The 17,819-nt window shown below is 45.3% G+C and overlaps 1 protein-coding gene across 4 annotated transcripts in view; it reads right to left on the minus strand.

Moving 5' to 3' along the window:
• The window catches only part of LOC147105278 (tetraspanin-18B-like), a 191,855-nt gene extending 175,508 nt beyond the window's left edge, over positions 1 to 16,347 (minus strand). For all 4 annotated transcript variants that reach the window (XM_086011465.1, XM_086011466.1, XM_086011463.1 and 1 more), the window contains exon 1: positions 16,188 to 16,347. In XM_086011465.1, the coding sequence (XP_085867591.1) occupies positions 16,188 to 16,314 (127 nt within the window). In that variant the 5' untranslated portion in view covers positions 16,315 to 16,347. The remainder of the gene's footprint in view (positions 1 to 16,187) is intronic.
• Between the last annotated feature and the right edge of the window lie 1,472 nt (positions 16,348 to 17,819).

Consider the following 17,819-nt stretch of genomic DNA (forward strand, 5'->3'; position numbering starts at 1 on the left):
CCCATGGATCACACTGTAAACTCAAAAATCTGTGTCAATATCACGTTAATTGAGCGATTAACATATGTTCATTGGCAAGCCACCTCTCCTGAGGTGGTGTTCGCATGCAGCCTAACACGCTGGAGTGAAACCCGGAAGTCAGCAGGTTGGAGCTGACTTCCCAATGCGCTGTCAATTTCATTGGCTTTAACCCCCTCCCGCTCCCAAACCCACACACTCCTCCATATTAAAATTCCCCCCTCTGTCTCTGATGATTCCAGTAACTTCCCCACAACTGGAGTTTAACTGACAGGTCTATATTTACCTGGTTTCTCCTTTCCTCCCTTCTTAAATAATGGAGTAACATTTGCAATTTTCCAATTCAAATGCACAATTCCTAAATCTAGAGAGCTTTGGAAAATTATGACTAACCCATCTGTAATGTCCTCACCTATTTCTCTTAATACTCTGGGATGGAAACCATCAGGTCCTGGAGAGCTGTCTATCTTAAGTCCCATTATTTTCTCCATTACCATTTTTTTAACTGATATTAAATCTATTATATTCCTTCCCTTGACTTATTTTTAGGTTCCCTTGTACCACTGATATTTTATCCTCTTTCCCTACTGTGAAAATGGATACAAACTATTCATTTATCAAGTATGCCATTTTCTTACTGTCCATTATAGTCTTGCTGCTTCCATCTTTAATGGGCCCAAATTGCCCTTTACCACCTTCTCTTTTTCTTAATGTATTTATAAAAACTTTTGTTGTTGGCTTTGATATCTTTTGCAAATCTTTTCATATTCTCTTTTTGCCCCTCTTATTACTTTCTTTACATGCCTTTGTTGCATTTTAAGCTCTCCCAGTCTGCTGGATTTCTACTTTGCATTACATTTGTGTAAGCCATTTCTTTTAACTTGATACTGACTCTTACCTCATTTTTTGACCGTGGTTGCTTAAATACACAATTGAAGCCTTTGGCTATTAGAAATGTGTACTGATTTTGTATCGTACCAAACACTTTTTTGAATCCTTCCCACTGTTTATCTGTTGGTTTACCTGTTAACAGCTCAGCCCAGTTTACTGCAGTCAATTCATTTCTCATTCCTTTGAGGTTTGCTGTACTTTAATTTAAAACCTTGGTGTGCGACTCTCCCTTCTCCCTCTCAAACCTAATATCAAATTCAATCATATTATTGTCACTGTTTGCAAGAAGTTCCCTTACCATTAGATTGTTAACATAATTCTGGTTCGTTACTTGTCACCGAATCTCGTATGGCCAATTCCCGCAAGAATGAAGTAAATGACAACCAGTTAATCTGTTTTTGGTGGTGTTAGTTGACGGATAAACGTTGACCAGGACACTTCAATGCTCTTCTTCAAATAGTGCCTTGGGATCTTTTACATTCACCTGAATAGGCAGACTCTCATCCAAAAGATGGTGGGCTAGAATTTCTACAGAGGTTTTTCCGATCTCCCACCATAACAGGCGGAAACCCTGCAGAAACAGCGTAAATGGCCATCTCTGCCATTTCTCTGGGATTTCCACTGACCTTCCACTCAAGTTAGGGTGGGAGATCAGGAGAATCCCTGAGGAATCTCCAGGTGGGGACCTCCAGCAATGCAGCACTCCCTTAGTACTGCACTGAAGTGACAGCCTCGATTTTAAGCCCCCAATTTTCTGGCTCAGAGGCAAGAGTGCAACCATCAAGTCAAGATGACATTAAGAAGAGACGTAACTGCAGCATATCGCTTGTACTTTTAAGACAGTAGCTATATAAGTAACTATCGTTGGTATAAAGCACGGTATAGCCACAGTTTTGCTGATTTTCCTCAATATGTGTAGTTTTATTTGACATATTTTGTATTATATATTGCTGCTTGACAAGAGTCCAATTGTATTTCTTCCTACACTGGTACATTTTATTGTCTGTCCATGAATTCTGTAAATAGGTAAATGTGTTGTATAGGATGCAGTCAAGAGCATTAAACTTCCTGCTATCTGGATCAGTCATCATGACTCCATTCTTTTTTTTTGCTGATTTCAAAATGGCTGATGACCCTCAACATTGGTACTGTAGACACACTACAGTTATGGAAAGAAAGAGTTCTTGATCAATTAGGCACCATTGTTGTAGGAACTTCTGTCAAAGTGAGAGATTTTGTTGCTGTATCATTTTCCTGTTCTACCTTTTGCACCCACTGTAAGCATAAAACATATGCAGAGTAAAGGTCCTTTTACTCTGTCTCCATGGTGTACCTTAATCACAGCCACAGTATAGCACTTCCTACTGCAGCAGTGTGAAGTTTTCTATTTCCCACACCAGCAATTCTTGTGGCCTCTCTAAATGAGATTACAGAATTGTAGGCAGTTTAGTGTTGTGGACCCATGGAAACTAGGAACTGGATCAAAAAATGGCCAAACTCATTGCAAGTAGGGCTCTAGCAGCTAGTAGAGAGAGAAAACTTTCATTCCATCAGTGTGGGCTGGATTTGAACTCCTGTCTGAGAGCATGTTACTCCACTATCTGCCCAAGCCCATTTGGAGCTCTGGATTTAATAAATGAAAACTTGTACAATGAATCAGAAAAGGATTTGAAGTCTCAGACTTTGACCCAGCTATGTACTGAGGTTGGCATGTTTTAAACATAGAAACATAGAAGATAGGAGCAGGAGTAGGCCATTCGGCCCTTCGAGCCTGCTCCGCCATTCAATGTGATCATGGCTGATCATCCAAATTCAGTACCCTGTCCCTGCCTTCTCCCCATATCCCTTGATCCCTTTAGCCTCAAGAAATATATCCAACTCTTTCTTGAATATATTTAATGAACTAGCCTCCACTGCCCTCTGTGGCAGAGAATTCCACAGGTTCACCACTCTCTGGGTGAAGAAATTCCTCCTCATTTCAGTCCTAAATGGCTTACCCCTTATCCTTAGACTATGACCCCTGGTTCTGGACTCCCCGACCATCGGGAACATCCTTCCTGCATCTAGTCTGTCCAGACCTGACAGAATTTTATAGGTTTCGAAGATCTTAAGGAAAAGTTAAGTTTTCGGGATAGTGACTGAAACACTCACTGTCTGTGTTCCTACCATCTTTCAGATCCCTGCTAGACTAAGCATGGATATTAAGCATCAATGTCCTAACTAAATTATCATGTCAAACTGAAAAAAAATAACTGTTCTCTGCCAGGGTTATGGGTTCCATTGGCTGTGGTCACCTAGTAAATTCTGTTACTAAATTGCAATTTGTTTATAATAACTGTTTAGTGGAATAGCCTTTTGTTAATGTTACATCTAGTCAAGTGTAACACCTTATCATGTAACATGGCATCTGCTTTATGACACTTGCACTACAGATTTCAGTTTGAGACAGATACCCGCTGAAGAGGCGCTTTGTTGATTCTGTATCGTTCTTTAATCAAGTGAGCATGGTGCTCATAGGTGCACGGGCAGAGCGCCAAACCCAAGTTAAAATTTTAATTTTAACCTTTTTGATAACACTAAAAAATTATTTCGTAGTAACTGCAGTTGTCTGGCAGTTATACTAGAGCCAGTGTGAAGCAATATGAAACTAACTCCTCAAGGTGCCATCACACTGCTTGTAAAAACAGGCTACACCGTCAATTCAGAAACTTTTCTCCACACATCACATCAACACAAAAGATGCAGTGTAACTGGGCTATAAATGAACTGAAAGCACCAGAGGTTATATGCAAATAGGGGGCATAATGCCTGCTTCAGGCGTGGGTAAAGAACGCCTCTTGTTTGTCCTTCCCCAATATGTCAGGCGGCACGCTTCTGGTCAGAAGAGTACATACACGTCCTGCCTGCCATTTTGGTGCCTTAGGTCATCCCTTTCCTTTCCAAAGACCTTGAATGTGCGGTCACCTCCCAAATCCATGCCCATCTCTCCCGAAGCTCCATGTTTGAATCCCTCCAATCAGGTTTCCGCCCCTGTCACAGTACTGAAACAGCCCTCATCAAAGTCACAAATGACATCCTATGTGACTGTGACCGTGGTAAACTATCCCTCCTCGTCTTTCTCGACCTGTCTGCAGCTTTTGACACGGTTGACCACACTATCCTCCGCCAACGCCTCTTCTCTGTCGTCCAGCTGGGTGTAGGGTTCTCAAAATTCCCACATTCCACAAGAGTTATGGATAAAGGGACCCTGTATGGACAAGTTATTAAAAAGGGTACCCAAAATGGCTTCTGAAACATCGTGACCAAAACGTACAGGATTTTAAAAGCAAGGCCCTGCAAAAGGCAGGCACTTTCAAAACCTGAAACGAAACCTAACATGCATGAATCTGTGAAAGACTTTGTGAAGCCAGACAGCTAGATAAACACAGAATATGCATTCCTCACCTTGGAACAGATCAAGTTGGAATGGGCCTAATCTTGAGGCCATTAAGTTTCCGCATATATAATCGGTAACAGCTCACAGTAGCCATCAAGCCAGGATAAGGACAATTAGATTTCATAAATAAAAAACCGCCAGGATATCAGAGCCATTAAACCAGGAGACAACCGCCCCAAAAGCCGTTAAAGTGGATGACCGTAATCACTTTGGATGAGCCCGCCAAAAGTTAGACAAAGGACTGACCTGATTTGGCGCGCAGATAAGGGATGAAGAACCGGATATAATTGTAGGCCCACCGGTAGCCAAGCTCTCTCTCTCTTGCCGCTCGTGCTTCTCGACTCTCTTGCCCTGGCCTTGTGGCGGGCTCTCTTCTTGCTCCCCGTGCCGCTCAACACCAAGGACGCCCGTTACTACACCGAGGGCCGAACGCGGGAGGAGAACGAGACCCGATTCAAACAAGCACAGGACATACGGGGCCACAAACGGGAAGACGAGACGAGACGAGATGAGACAAGACGAAGAAAATGGTAAACCGGTAAAGGCAGAGAAGGGCAGCGGGAAGATGCGTTGGGGGACAAACGGCCTGGTTATAAGCTGGCGTTTGATGAATAGGTTGGTGTTCGAAGCATGGATAGTAAAAGCATATTGACAATATAAACTGCCAACCGAGCCCCAACCGTAATAAAAACCGTCGGCGACCAAACCGCCAGAAGAAGAAGACCCAGCGCGACTCAACAAAGACGTTAACGGAAGAAAAGGAGGGTGCTTTGCACAAACAACTCCATCGCCGTGCCTGTGACCACGTGGCAACAACACACCCCAAAGGACAGCAAGAGTGGACCCTATTAAATCCGTGAATCTTAAGGTATGGTGTTCTTCAATAAATAGACGGAGACTGCAGATCAACAATCAACAGGTGTTTACTGGATGAGAGTAGTCTAAAAACTAACAGTACAGATGCCTGCTCAGGGCTTATATACAGGTGTGGTCACTGCCGGTACTACAGTATACAGGAGCTGTAAAAGTAGTTCTCTCTTAAAGGTACATACACTACAGACCCCAAAACTCACAACCAGTTAAAAAGTCAACAGGTTTCGAATTGGTGAGCATGAATCCCTGGCCCCTCATAGCTTAATCTAGTTAGGTACTGGGGGTGGGATAAGGATAAGGGGATTTTAATGTGTTTGTTCCCTCGATGTGCCGTGTGTTCCCCATTCCCAAATAAGTGTATTGGTTTTTATATGCCTGTAATTATCTTAGTAATTCTCAGTATTGTGATTTTGTTTTGCCTTTAATAAAAATTACGGTTTTCTTGCACCGAACCAGCTGTCTACTCGTTTTTCTGTATCGCTGCCTGTACCCAAGTCCGGTGTCTAGAACCCAGGGGTGTGGGCGCGGTTCGAACCGCTCAGGGACAGTCAGGGGCAGAGCTGACTGGGCACACGCCACCCCCTACATGGGTGGGACTGCACTCACCTGGTTCTATTCCTATCTATCCAGTCGTAGCCAGAGAATCACCTGCAATGGCTTCTCTTCCCGCTCCTGCATCATTACCTCTGGTGTCCCCCAAGGATCTATCCTTGGCCCTCTCCTATTTCTCATCTACATGCTGCCCCTCAGCGACATCTTCCGATAACATACCGTCAGTTTCCACATGTACACTGACGACACCCAGCTCTACCTCACCATCACCTCTCTTGACCCCTCCATTGTCTCTAAATTGTCATCCAGTTCTGGATGAGCAAAAATTTTCTCCAACTAAATATTGGGAAAACCGAAGCCATTACCTTCGGTCTCCACCACAAACTCCGTTCCCTAGCCATCAACTCCATCCCTCTCCCTGGCAACTGTCCGAGGCAGGACCTGACCGTTCACAACCTTGGTGTCGTATTTGACCCCAAGACGAACTTCCAACCACATATCCGTGCTATCACAAGCCTACTTCCACCTCCATAATGTCGCCCGACTCCGCCCCTGCCTCAGCTCATCTGCTGCTGAAAACTCATCCTTGTCTTTGTTACCTCTCGACTTGACTATTCCAACGCACTCCTGGCCGACCTCCCATCTTCCACCCTCCATAAACTTGAACTCACCCAAAACTATGCTGCCGTGTCCTAACTCGCACCAAGTCCCGTTCACTTATCACCCCTGTGCTCGCTGACCTACATTGGCTCCCGGTCCTGCAACACCTCAATTTTAAAATTCTCATCCTTGTTTTCAAACCCCTCCATGGCCTCGCCCCTCCCTAACTCCATAACCTCCTCCAGCCCTACAGCCCTCCGAGATATCTGCGCTCCTCAAATTCTAGCCTCTTGAGCATCCCTGATTATAATCGCTCCACCATTGGCGGCCGTGCCTTCAGCTGCCTAGGCCCTAAGCTCTGGAATTCCCTCCCTAAACCTCTCCGCCTCTCTACTTCTCTCCTTTTAAGACACTTCTTAAAACCTACCTGCTTGACCAAGCTTTCAATCATCTGTCCTAATACCTCATTATGTGGCTCGGTGTCAAATTTTGTTTGATAACGCTCCTGTGAAGTGCCTTGGGGGAGGGTTTACTACATTAATGGCGCTATATAAATTCAAGTTGTTATTTTTATGACCACGTAGCGCCTAAAAAGGGAGCTATTCGGCTCAGTTTAACCTCCATAGTGTCGACTCAGTCATACAATGAAGTTAACGGTTCAGCGTAACTCACTTTTAGATTTATTCAGCCATACATTTTTTGTTCACAGACACTTGTATAAGCTGACTGCTTACCAATTTAGAAAGACCCTTAACTCAAAATATCTGCCAGGAAGTGGTTGGAAAATCAAAATCTTAGATTTTACTCAACAATCTGCTAATCTATGGGGAAGAACTGCTCTGTCACTCTCGGTGGCTTTGCAAGCATTTACAATCTTGCTACACATGGTATTCAGAGCTCTCCCAGTCCCACCCCTCAGTTCACAAAAACAGTTGAAATTTGTGTGAATAACTGAGGTAGCCCAAAATCCGTTACTAGGCAATAACAGGCCAATCCCACAGCTGAAGAATAATTCGTTTAAAAAACCCAGCATTTATGTGATCACAGAAATTATCTTAATCACGTGTACTGAGTTAATGGCTGTGCATTTGTGTAAATATTACACTATAATTATGACATTTTTTGTTTTCAAATGTAAGGAGGAGCATATTAAGAGAAGTTTATAATGAGAAGTAATTTTCTTGCCGAGTGTGTTCTGAATGTTTGCCAGTGAACATTATGAACACTTCCCTCGAGAATGTTTTTACTCTCCCCTCAGAGTTTCCAAATCATATACATTTCTCATCACAAGACTGGAAGATCTGGCATCCACTTCAACATCTGTAACTATTTTAGAATTGCATACAGAGTAGTCAGACAGGAAATAGTTTTGAAATGATATGGCAGGAGAAACACATTTTAGCACCAAATTGCACAGTTTGCTAAATTGCTCCTTGTAACAGGGGCCTTTCAGTGTGGATATCCACAGAAAAGAATATGATGTTGGCACTTAAGATACAATAGCACAGTAACATCACTGCTACCCCCCTCGCCCAGGCAACCCCACTTGCCCCATGTCCAGATGGGACAATTATAGGACAATAAATTTGCAATGTTTTTCTACTTGCACATCAACATTTACATCTGTAGGAGTAATCTACCAGTTCCTGCAAGCATTCAGACAGACATCTTAAACAAGCATCCTGGGGTACAAACCTTCCCTTCTCTCACAACTATCAGGTCCTTCATGAAACACCTTTGCCTAATCTCAACGCAGTTGATGGTATTTAATTTAACAAAGATGAGTATATCCCACCCTCACAACAGTTACTCGCATTTATATTGCACCTTTCAACATAAAACGTGTCTCGCGGTTGTTGTGTATGTGCCTTTAAGAGAAGAACTGATTCTATACTGCAGTACTGGCAGTGACCACCCCTGTATATAAAGCCATAGCAGGCTTCTGTATTTCAGTCTTAAGTTACCCTCTGTTCAAGTAAATACCTGTTTTATTGTTCTCCTGCAGTCCGTGTATTATTTATACTCAGACATTACACTGGCGACGGGCAGGTTTGAACTCACCTGCAGTACTGCATCACCTCACGGGGAACTTTTCCCTGAAGAGAAGATTCTTGGAGGTCGAAGTCAGAACGGCGGGTGTCGACCGCGGGCAACCGCCCAGGGATCCATCGGAGAGTTGCAGGGGAGGCTGTGGAGAGCTGGGCCTGGCTCCCCAGTCGAGGTGTTCCAGCAAGTCGTGCTGGTAGCAGGTAGTGCGCTGACCCTTCCGGACTGCGGCGGGCTCGGGCTTGATCGAGCGGCTCTGCAAAGGGGCCGTGCAGCGTTGTCGGGAGGAAGAGAGAGAGAGAGGGTGGAGCGCACAGGGCGCGGTCGGTGCTCAAGAACAGAGCAGCGTGGAGAGGATAGAACGCGGGGAAGGAAAAGTGATACGAGCCAAAGCCGCGGGTCGCCGCCATTACCCTGTAGAACGCTAGGAGCAGCGTGGCAGCAAGGGGAAGAAGGAAAAGTGCGGGAGGCGCCATTTTATTACATTGGGGAAGAAGGAAAAGCGCGGGAGGCGCCATTTTATTCCATTGGGGAAGAAGAAAAAGCGCGGGAGGCGCCATTTTAAATCACTCAACATGCCAAAGAGTGGCAGTATCACTGCTTTCGACAACGAGGTAGAAGACTGGACCACGTATGTGGAAAGAATTGAAGTGTACTGCAAGGCAAATGAGATGGCCGATGGAAAGAAGGTGTCGGTATTATTAAATTTGATGGGAGCGAGAACGTACGGCCTATTGCGGAATTTAATTACCCCAGCTAAACCAATGGAGAAAAGTTTTGAAGAGATTGTTAATATCTTACAGGAACACCTAAACCCTACACCGCTGCTGATAGCAGAAAGATTCAAGTTCCATAAAAGAAACCAGCACAAAGATGAGAGCAATGCTGACTATCTTACGGAACTACGCAAGTTATCGAAGCACTGCCAGTTTGGAGCAGGACTGGCAGACACCTTGCGGGATAAGTTTGTCTGCGGGCTCCAGAGTGAAGGAACCCAGAAACGACTACTTTCGGAAAAGGACCTGACGCTAGAACAGGCTTTCAGCATGGTAGTATCCTACGAAGCAGCCGCACGGGGAGCTGCGGAAATACAACAGAAACCACAAGAATACAGCGCTAACGAAATGGCGTATGGAGCAGAAAAGTGCTATCGCTGCGGCAGAACAACCCATGATCAGAAGGACTGCTGGGTTAAGGACAAAGTATGCAGGCAATGTGGGAAAATGGGACACATAGCAAGAGTCTGCAGGTCGGGAAAGAAAACCAGCACTACAAGAACTACTAAGGAAAAGTACAAGAAAGTAAAGAAATTGACAGACAGTAGTTCGGAAGATCAGGAGAGTGATAAGGACTCCGGGAGCAGGAGACTAAATTGTCTAAAGTTACACAACGTGATCGCAAAGGAGGATCACCGAACCATTTGGGTCACCCTCATGATAGCAGGGTCCCCAGTAAAGATCGAATTGGACACAGGATCAGCCCTAACTGTCATGAACCCAGTCCTGCACACAGTACAATATCCACTTCCACGGATAGAAGATATTTTCGCCTCACTATCTGGAGGGAAACGCTTTACAAAGATTGATCTGGCCCAAGCGTATCTACAAATGGAGGTGGAAGAAGCATCTAGGAAATACCTCACGATAAACACTCACAAAGGCCTTTACCAGTACAATCGACTGGTATTCGGGGTAGCATCAGCCCCGGCTATTTGGCAGAGGGCAAAGGAACAAGTCCTGCAAGGGATCCCGGGGACCCAGTGTTATTTGGACGACATCCTGGTTACGGGCGAAAATGACAGTGAACACCTTGCCAACCTGGAGCAGGTGCTCACGAGATTACAGGAATATGGGCTACGAGCCAACCGCCCCAAATGCGAGTTCTTCAGGAGACAAATCTCGTATTGTGGCCACATGATTGATGAGGAAGGGTTGCAAAAGTCGCCGGACAAGATTGAGGCTGTAGTCAAGGCTCCAGCACCGGAAAATGTGTCGCAACTGAGGTCGTTCCTCGGGTTGGTGAACTACTACCATAAGTTCTTGCCGAATTTATCCACAATTCTGCATCCACTGAATGCCCTACTGCAAACTGGAGTAACATGGAAATGGAGTGATAAGTGTAAGCGTGCCTTTCAGAAATGTAAATGCCTAATCACTTCAAAAGAAGTATTGGCCCACTACAATCCAACACTACCGATTCGGTTAGCATGTGATGCGTCTCCCTATGGCATCGGAGTGGTGCTGTCACACAAATTCCCTGACAGTTCAGAGAGGCCAATAGCCTTTGCGTCACGCTCGTTAACCTCAGCCAAGCGTAACTACGCCCAGATTGACAGGGAGGCCCTCAGCCTGGTGTGGGGGGTAAAGAGGTTCAATCACTATCTGCACGGGCAGAAATTCACCCTACTGACTGATCATCAGCCCCTGGCCTCCATTTTTAACCCAAAGAAGGGCGTTCCGGTGATGACGGTGCAACAGCTGCAAAGATGGTCACTTTTTCTAGGGGCACATCAGTACGACATAGAGTACAAGGGTACAAAACAGCAGGGAAACGCTGATGGGCTGTCGCGCCTACCATTGCCTACGGTAGAGGAAGCACCTGCAGTGGACCCTGTTGAGATATTCCATGCCACCATAGTCGAATGTCTACCTGTTACAAACTCAAGTATAGAGAAGGAAACCCGAAATGACCCGACACTCTCTCGGGTCTATGATTTGATGGTGAAGGGATGGCCAGCACATGGCGACTCACTGTTGCCAGCATTCTCGCCAAAGAGAGAACAGCTGTCAGTGTGCCGGGGGACCTTGATGTGTGGATCCCGAGTGGTAATTCCACCCAAGTTGAGAGATAGAGTGCTCAATGAGCTTCATGAGGGTCATCTGGGAGGGGTAAAAATGAAGAGCCTAGCCAGGGCATTTGTGTGGTGGCCAGGAATCGATAAAGAAATCGAGGATATGACCAAGAGATGCACAGGATGCCAGAAGGTCCAAAACGCTCCACCACAGGCCCCGCTACATCCATGGGAGTGGCCCTCATCTCCATGGCAACGGGTACACCTTGATTTTGCTGGTCCATTTATGGACTCAATGTTCCTAATTGCTGTGGACGCCCATTCGAAATGGCCAGAGGTCATCAAAATGTCCTCCACCACCACAGAGAAAACTATTGCAGTCCTACGGACCATCTTCACCAGGAATGGCTTGCCAGAACAGATTTGCTCCGACAATGGGCCACAGTTTGTGTCAGAGGATTTCCGGAGGTTTCTGAGGAATAATGGGGTGAAGCATTACACATCTGCCCCATGTCATCCAGCCACAAATGGATTGGCTGAGAGGTTTGTTCAGACCTTTAAAAAGGCCATAAAGGCAATGCATAATGACGACATACCACTACAACACAAGGTGGATAATTTCTTGTTTGCTTACCGGAATGCGACACATGCAGTCACCAATCAAGCTCCAGCCATAATGTTCTTCAACTGAAGGCTAAGATGTCGCCTGGATTTGCTCAAACCAAACATAAGATGAGATGTTGAGGATAAGCAATTCCAGCACATAAACGAGAAGCCAACCAGGAGCTTCAAGATAGGGCAACCAGTCTTGGCCCACGACTACCGAACAGAAAAATGGCAGCCAGGAACGATATGCACACAGCAGGGACCACTAATGTACACAGTGGACGTCGGAGAGAGCATCATGAGACGCCATGCTGACCAGATTCTAGAGTCACAGGAACAAGCCAAACCCATACCACGAGCAGGTGCACCTGGTAATCAACCCGAAGTACAGATTGCGTCTACCTCAGAAGCAGTGGTATTGGAAGCTGACGAACCAACCAATGACAATGAGCCAGAATCAACTCCGCCGCAAGAACAGGATACTCGAGAAAGGCGCTATCCAGTCAGGATCAGGAAGCCTCCTCAAAGACTGAACTTATAAATGATTATTTCAGTTGATGTGTATAGTACAGAGAAAATTGTAATTGTAATTAGTTATTATTTAGTTGTTAAATGAATGTTATGTACTGTTTATCTAAAAGGGGAGGAATTGTTGTGTATGTGCCTTTAAGAGAAGAACTGATTCTATACTGCAGTACCGGCAGTGACCACCCCTGTATATAAAGCCATAGCAGGCTTCTGTATTTCAGTCTTAAGTTACCCTCTGTTCAAGTAAATACCTGTTTTATTGTTCTCCTGCAATCCGTGTATTATTTATACTCGGACATTACAACGGTGCTTCACAGAAAGTCTTGAGGAAAATGAATGCCCAGCCAGGAAGAGAGACTGAAAGCTTGGTCGAGGACATGGGTTTTGAGCAAGTTCTTAAAGAAGGAGAGAGAGGTGGAATGGCAGCGAGGCTTAGGAAAGGAATTCCAGAGAGTAGGCCCCGAGCGACTGTGTCAATGTTGGGACAACACGAGAGGAACGTACAAAAGGCTGGAGTGAGAAAAAAATGAGCGTTTGAGATGGGGATATAGAGCTGGAGGAGATTGCAGAGATAAAGTGGGGCAAGGCCGTGGAGCAATTTAAAGACAAGGATGGGGATTTTAAATTGAGTGTATTGGTGGGCAAATGTATGTCAGGAGAGACATGGGGCAATGGCTGAGCGGAATATGCAGCAGAGTTTTATGGAGAGTGGTGGATGGGAGGCCAGTGCAGAGAGTGTTGGAGAAGTTGACTCTGGAGGTGACACAGGAATGTACAAGGGTTTCAGTGACAGTGGGGTTGAAGTCGAGGTGGTGGCGGGCGATGTTGCAGAGATGGAAGGATGCGGTCATTGTGCCGGAGAGGGTATGGGGTTTAAAGCTCAGCTCAGACCAGACAAGACACCAAGTTGCAAAGAGTCCATGTTCAGCCCGAGACAGTGGCCCAGAGGGGGATGGAATCAGTAGCAAGGGAGCAAAATTTGTGGCTGGGGGGCTAAAGATGATGGCTTCAGTCTCCCTAATGCTGAGCTGGAGGAAATTGCGACTCAGCCAACAGTGGATGTTGAATAAGCAGTCCGACAGCCGAGGGATTGAGAGAGGTGGGGAAAGGTAGCGCTGGATCTCATAAGCGTGCATATGAGAGCTGGTCCTATGTCTGCGGATGCTGTGACTGAGGTACAGCATGTAGATGAGGAGGAGGTTTTCAGACGTGACGTGAAAGACACTGCTAAATCCGGACTTCTGTATTGTATCATTCGACTGCTGAAACAAGTTGTACTTTGAAAGAAAGTAAAAAGAAAAGACTTGCATTTCTATAGCGCCTTTCACGACCACCGTACGTCTCAAAGCACTTTACAGCCAATGAAGTACTTTTGAAGTGTAGTCACTGTTGTAATGTGGGAAACGTGGCAGCCAATTTGCGCACAGCAAGATCCCACAAAACAGCAATGCGATAATGACCAGATAATCTGTTTTTGTTATGTTGGTTGAGGGATAAATATTGCCCAGGACACCGGGGATAGCTCGCCCTGCTCTTCTTCAAAATAGTGCCATGGGATCTTTTACATCCACCTGAGAGAGCAGACAGGGCCTCAATTTAACATCTCATCTGAAAGACAGCACCTCCAACAGTGCAGCACTCCCTCAGCACTGCACTGGAGTGTCAGCCTAGCTTTATATGTTCAAGTTCCTGGAGTAGGACTTGAACCCACAACCTTCTGAGCAGAGGTGAGTGTGCTACCCACTGAGCCACAGCTGATATACAAGAGACTTTAGCTTTAGCTCTTTAGTGCAATGACACCTACCTGCCTCCAGCTGTCACCACACAATGTATAAACAGTATACGTACCATGCAATATTTACAAGATATGGGTTGATGACATCTAGTGGCCAAAGAAGAGCATTTAAATGTTAATAAATAAAAGAGACGGAAAAGGAAAAAAAAATTGCTGTAAATCCGAAATAAAAATAGAAAATGCAGGAAATACACACTGGGCCAGATTTCGCTGTAACAGGGCATCTGCCGTTAGTTCGACTTGCCCTTGCACCCTTCGGCTCAAAATATTTTAAACCATAAAATTGCTGAAAGTGCGAGCTGATAAAGTCGCAGCGAGGGGAACCGGGCATCGGGGACCTGAGTGATCAGGGCAAGCAACTGTGTATCTCCTTCACCGATCAGATTTATAAAGATTGGGAAATAAACAGCGCAAGGACTGAGAAGCAAGTGTATATTAGAGTGGGCAAATTCACTGTCAAACCAGGTACAGAAAGAAAAGTAAAGAGAGGGAAAGAAAGTTTGGATTCAGAGAGAGAGAGAAAAAGACAGAAAGGAAAAGGAAAAACAAAATTAAATTTTAAATATTACATTTTAAAAATCTCTCCCCTCCAAAAATTCAAAACCTGAAGGAATGAGACTTGTAATAGTTAATTTTCGGTGCCGGAGAGGTTGATTAGCAGTAATTAACAATTATCATCGTTAAAAGGGTACTTACGCTACCAAATACTAGTACTAAATATCTGCAGCGGGTTTAGTCTGTATCTACCGTGCAAATACAACAACATTCACGACATTCAATGCATCAATGGTGAGGCAGATAATTAAATGCCATTTTCGGAACGCTAATGGCAGAGCAGCACAACTCAGACAGCAACCTTTGGATAGTCGCATTCAACCGCGCATCTGCTCCTCCCTAAAGTTGCTGCACCATTTACGTATAAATAATGAGCGCCATTAGCCTCACCGTTATTTTGACAGCAAATTCTGACCCAGTAGGTCAGACAATACCTCAAAGAGAAAGGTTAACATTTCAGGTGGAGCCCTTAATCAAAACTCATCTATTAGCTCATCATTAACAGTTGCAACTTACATTTCTATTGCACTCCTCGCATACATGGAGATGTCTGAGAGCTGTGGACAAGGTGGTGGACAACAACTACACACAGGAAAAGAGGGCTTGGGAGGGGGCACGGTTGAAGAGATTTATTTTTTAAGTGGCTGATGAAAGCAGGGAGGAAAGTGACAAAGCAAAAGATAAGGGAGGCTGCTCCAGAGGGCATGGATATGGTGGCTGAAGGAGCACTGTCACTGAGCCCAGAGGGAATGGGGAATGAGCAATAAGAGCCTGTCGGAGGTGCAGAACGTGCATGAAAGGCATGAAAGAGCCGGCACAGGCACGATGGGTCAAATGGCCTCCTTCTGTGCTCTAAGATCCTATGATTCTATACAGCTGGAGGAGGTTGCAGAAGTAGGGAGGGGTGAGAACATGGAGTGATTTGAAGGTGGGTGATTTCGAGGATCTGGGGCCGAGAAGCCAGTGGAACTTGGCAAGGATGGAGTGATGTGAATATGGGCTGCAGCAATTCTTATTTCATGCTGGAACATCCTCACAATGCAGTCCCTTTAACATCTGTTCCATTATTGTTTACAGCCCGTAATAACCTTACTTTAAAACATTGTTCTTTCACCTCTGGGATCTTGGTTTGAAACTGTGTAAACCATCAGAGTTAAAAACGCCTAATCTAACGATGTAGAAAAGTAAGGTGACTGGAGTTTGAATCATTTAGTGTCGTATCAGGGCACACATATATAGAAACAGATTTAGAAGAATAAGGGGCTTAGGTTGCAGTATTTAAGTAAGTTGTACTTAAACATCTGTACTGTGTTATCCTGATAGAAGGAAACGTCTTGAAGAGATGTCTACGAGAAGCTTTTGTTAGCTTTCACAAGCTGCTTCGCGTGTCCCACAGCAGCAGGCTTCCCGTTCAGCCACAACAACTAGTTTAAAGTTAGCAAACGCACACAGTCAATCAACAGCTTGCAACTGAGAATAGCACATACACAACTCACCTGCACAGCCGGCCTGGTTAAACTCAAACCCTTGTAGTACGTCCGATTTCTTTTGGCACCTCCCGATTTGCCTGTATGTTCCACCTATGCTCGAGCTCGTCTGTGCCATAACTGGCTCCAACCGCATCTGGGAAAAAAAGCAGTGCCATAAAATAGATTTGTTTGGCCTGCTCGCTGCTGGGACAGTGGGAAAGGCACGTGACACAGGAAATGATTCAGTGCAATTCCAACCTCAAAGAAATTACCACAGAATCCAGCTATTCCTTAGCTGTGATATCAGACCAGGCTCACTTTACAAAGCCAAATATTTTACCCGGAGGATTCGGGGCCACAGTGCATTATTATTATTACTGTCCTGATACCCCTTGACCCTGAGCTACGATACAGCCTAGTACAAACTGGACGGAATAAAACGTACAAATTCCAGAAATACATAGCAAGCCCATCAGCAGTTGAAAAGAAAAAAGATGGGTTAGGAATATAGGAACAGGAGTAAAAACAGAAAATGCTGGAAATACTCAGCAGGTCAGGCAGCATCTGTGGAGAGAGAAACAAAGTTAACATTTCAGGTCGATGACCCTTCGTCAGAACTGGGAAGTTCTGTCCCAGTTCTGATGAAGGGTTATCGACCTGAAACGTTAACTCTGTTTCTTTCTCCACAGATGCTGCCTGACCTGCTGAGTATTTCCAGCATTTTCTGTTTTTATTTCAGATTTCCAGCATCCGCAGTATTTTGCTTTTGTATTAGGAACAGGAGTAGCCCATTCTGCCCCTCGAGCCTGTTCCGCCACTCAATTAAATCATGAGTGATCTGTATCTTAACTCCATTTACCCGCCTTGGTTCCGTAACCCTTAATACACTTTAGAAACATAGAAGATAGGAGCAGGAGTAGGCCATTCGGCCCTTCGAGCCTGCTCTGCCATTCAACGAGATCATGGCTGATCATCCAAACCCTAGCACCCGGTCCCTACACCGACAGGCAACCCACCCAAGCCCTATCCCCGTAACCCCACGTATTTAATCCCCCCTAACACTAAGGGTCAATTTTTATCATGGCCAATCAACCTAACCTGCACATCTTTGGACTGTGGGAGGAAACCGGAGCACCCGGAGGAAACCCACGCAAACACGGGGAGAATGTGCAAACTCCGCACAGTCAGTCACCCGAGGCCGGATTTGAACCCGGGTCCCTGGCGCTGTGAGGCAACAGTGCTAACCACTTTGCCTAACAAAAATCTGTCAATCTCAGTTCTGAAATTTTCAAGTGACCTAGCTTTTTTTGGGGGGTGGGGGGAGAGTTCCAGATTTCGGGTTGATGTTTCAAGAGCAAAACCCCTAGAATCTGAACTGTGACAAAGGGTTTCCACCTAAAAACTCGGACCTGCCCTTTCCCTTTCAGAGGCTGACCGACCTGCTGTGCTTTTCCAGCATTTTCTCTTTTTGATTTCGGATTTCCAGCATTCGCAGTTTTCTTTTCGTCCCAAACTGTCTGGCAGCCATGAAGAATTGCGTGCGAAGCAATTTCGGGATGTCTGAAGCCCAATTCCAAGTGACTCCACAGCACGGAGCTTCCAATGGTTAACCACACAACAGCGAGGTAATTCATTCCACACTGAGCAGGACTTTTATTA

Source organism: Somniosus microcephalus, chromosome 18 (genome assembly GCF_052327205.1).
Source record: "Somniosus microcephalus isolate GS21.2 chromosome 18, FLI_Smic_1.0, whole genome shotgun sequence".
Lineage (NCBI taxonomy): Eukaryota > Metazoa > Chordata > Chondrichthyes > Squaliformes > Somniosidae > Somniosus > Somniosus microcephalus.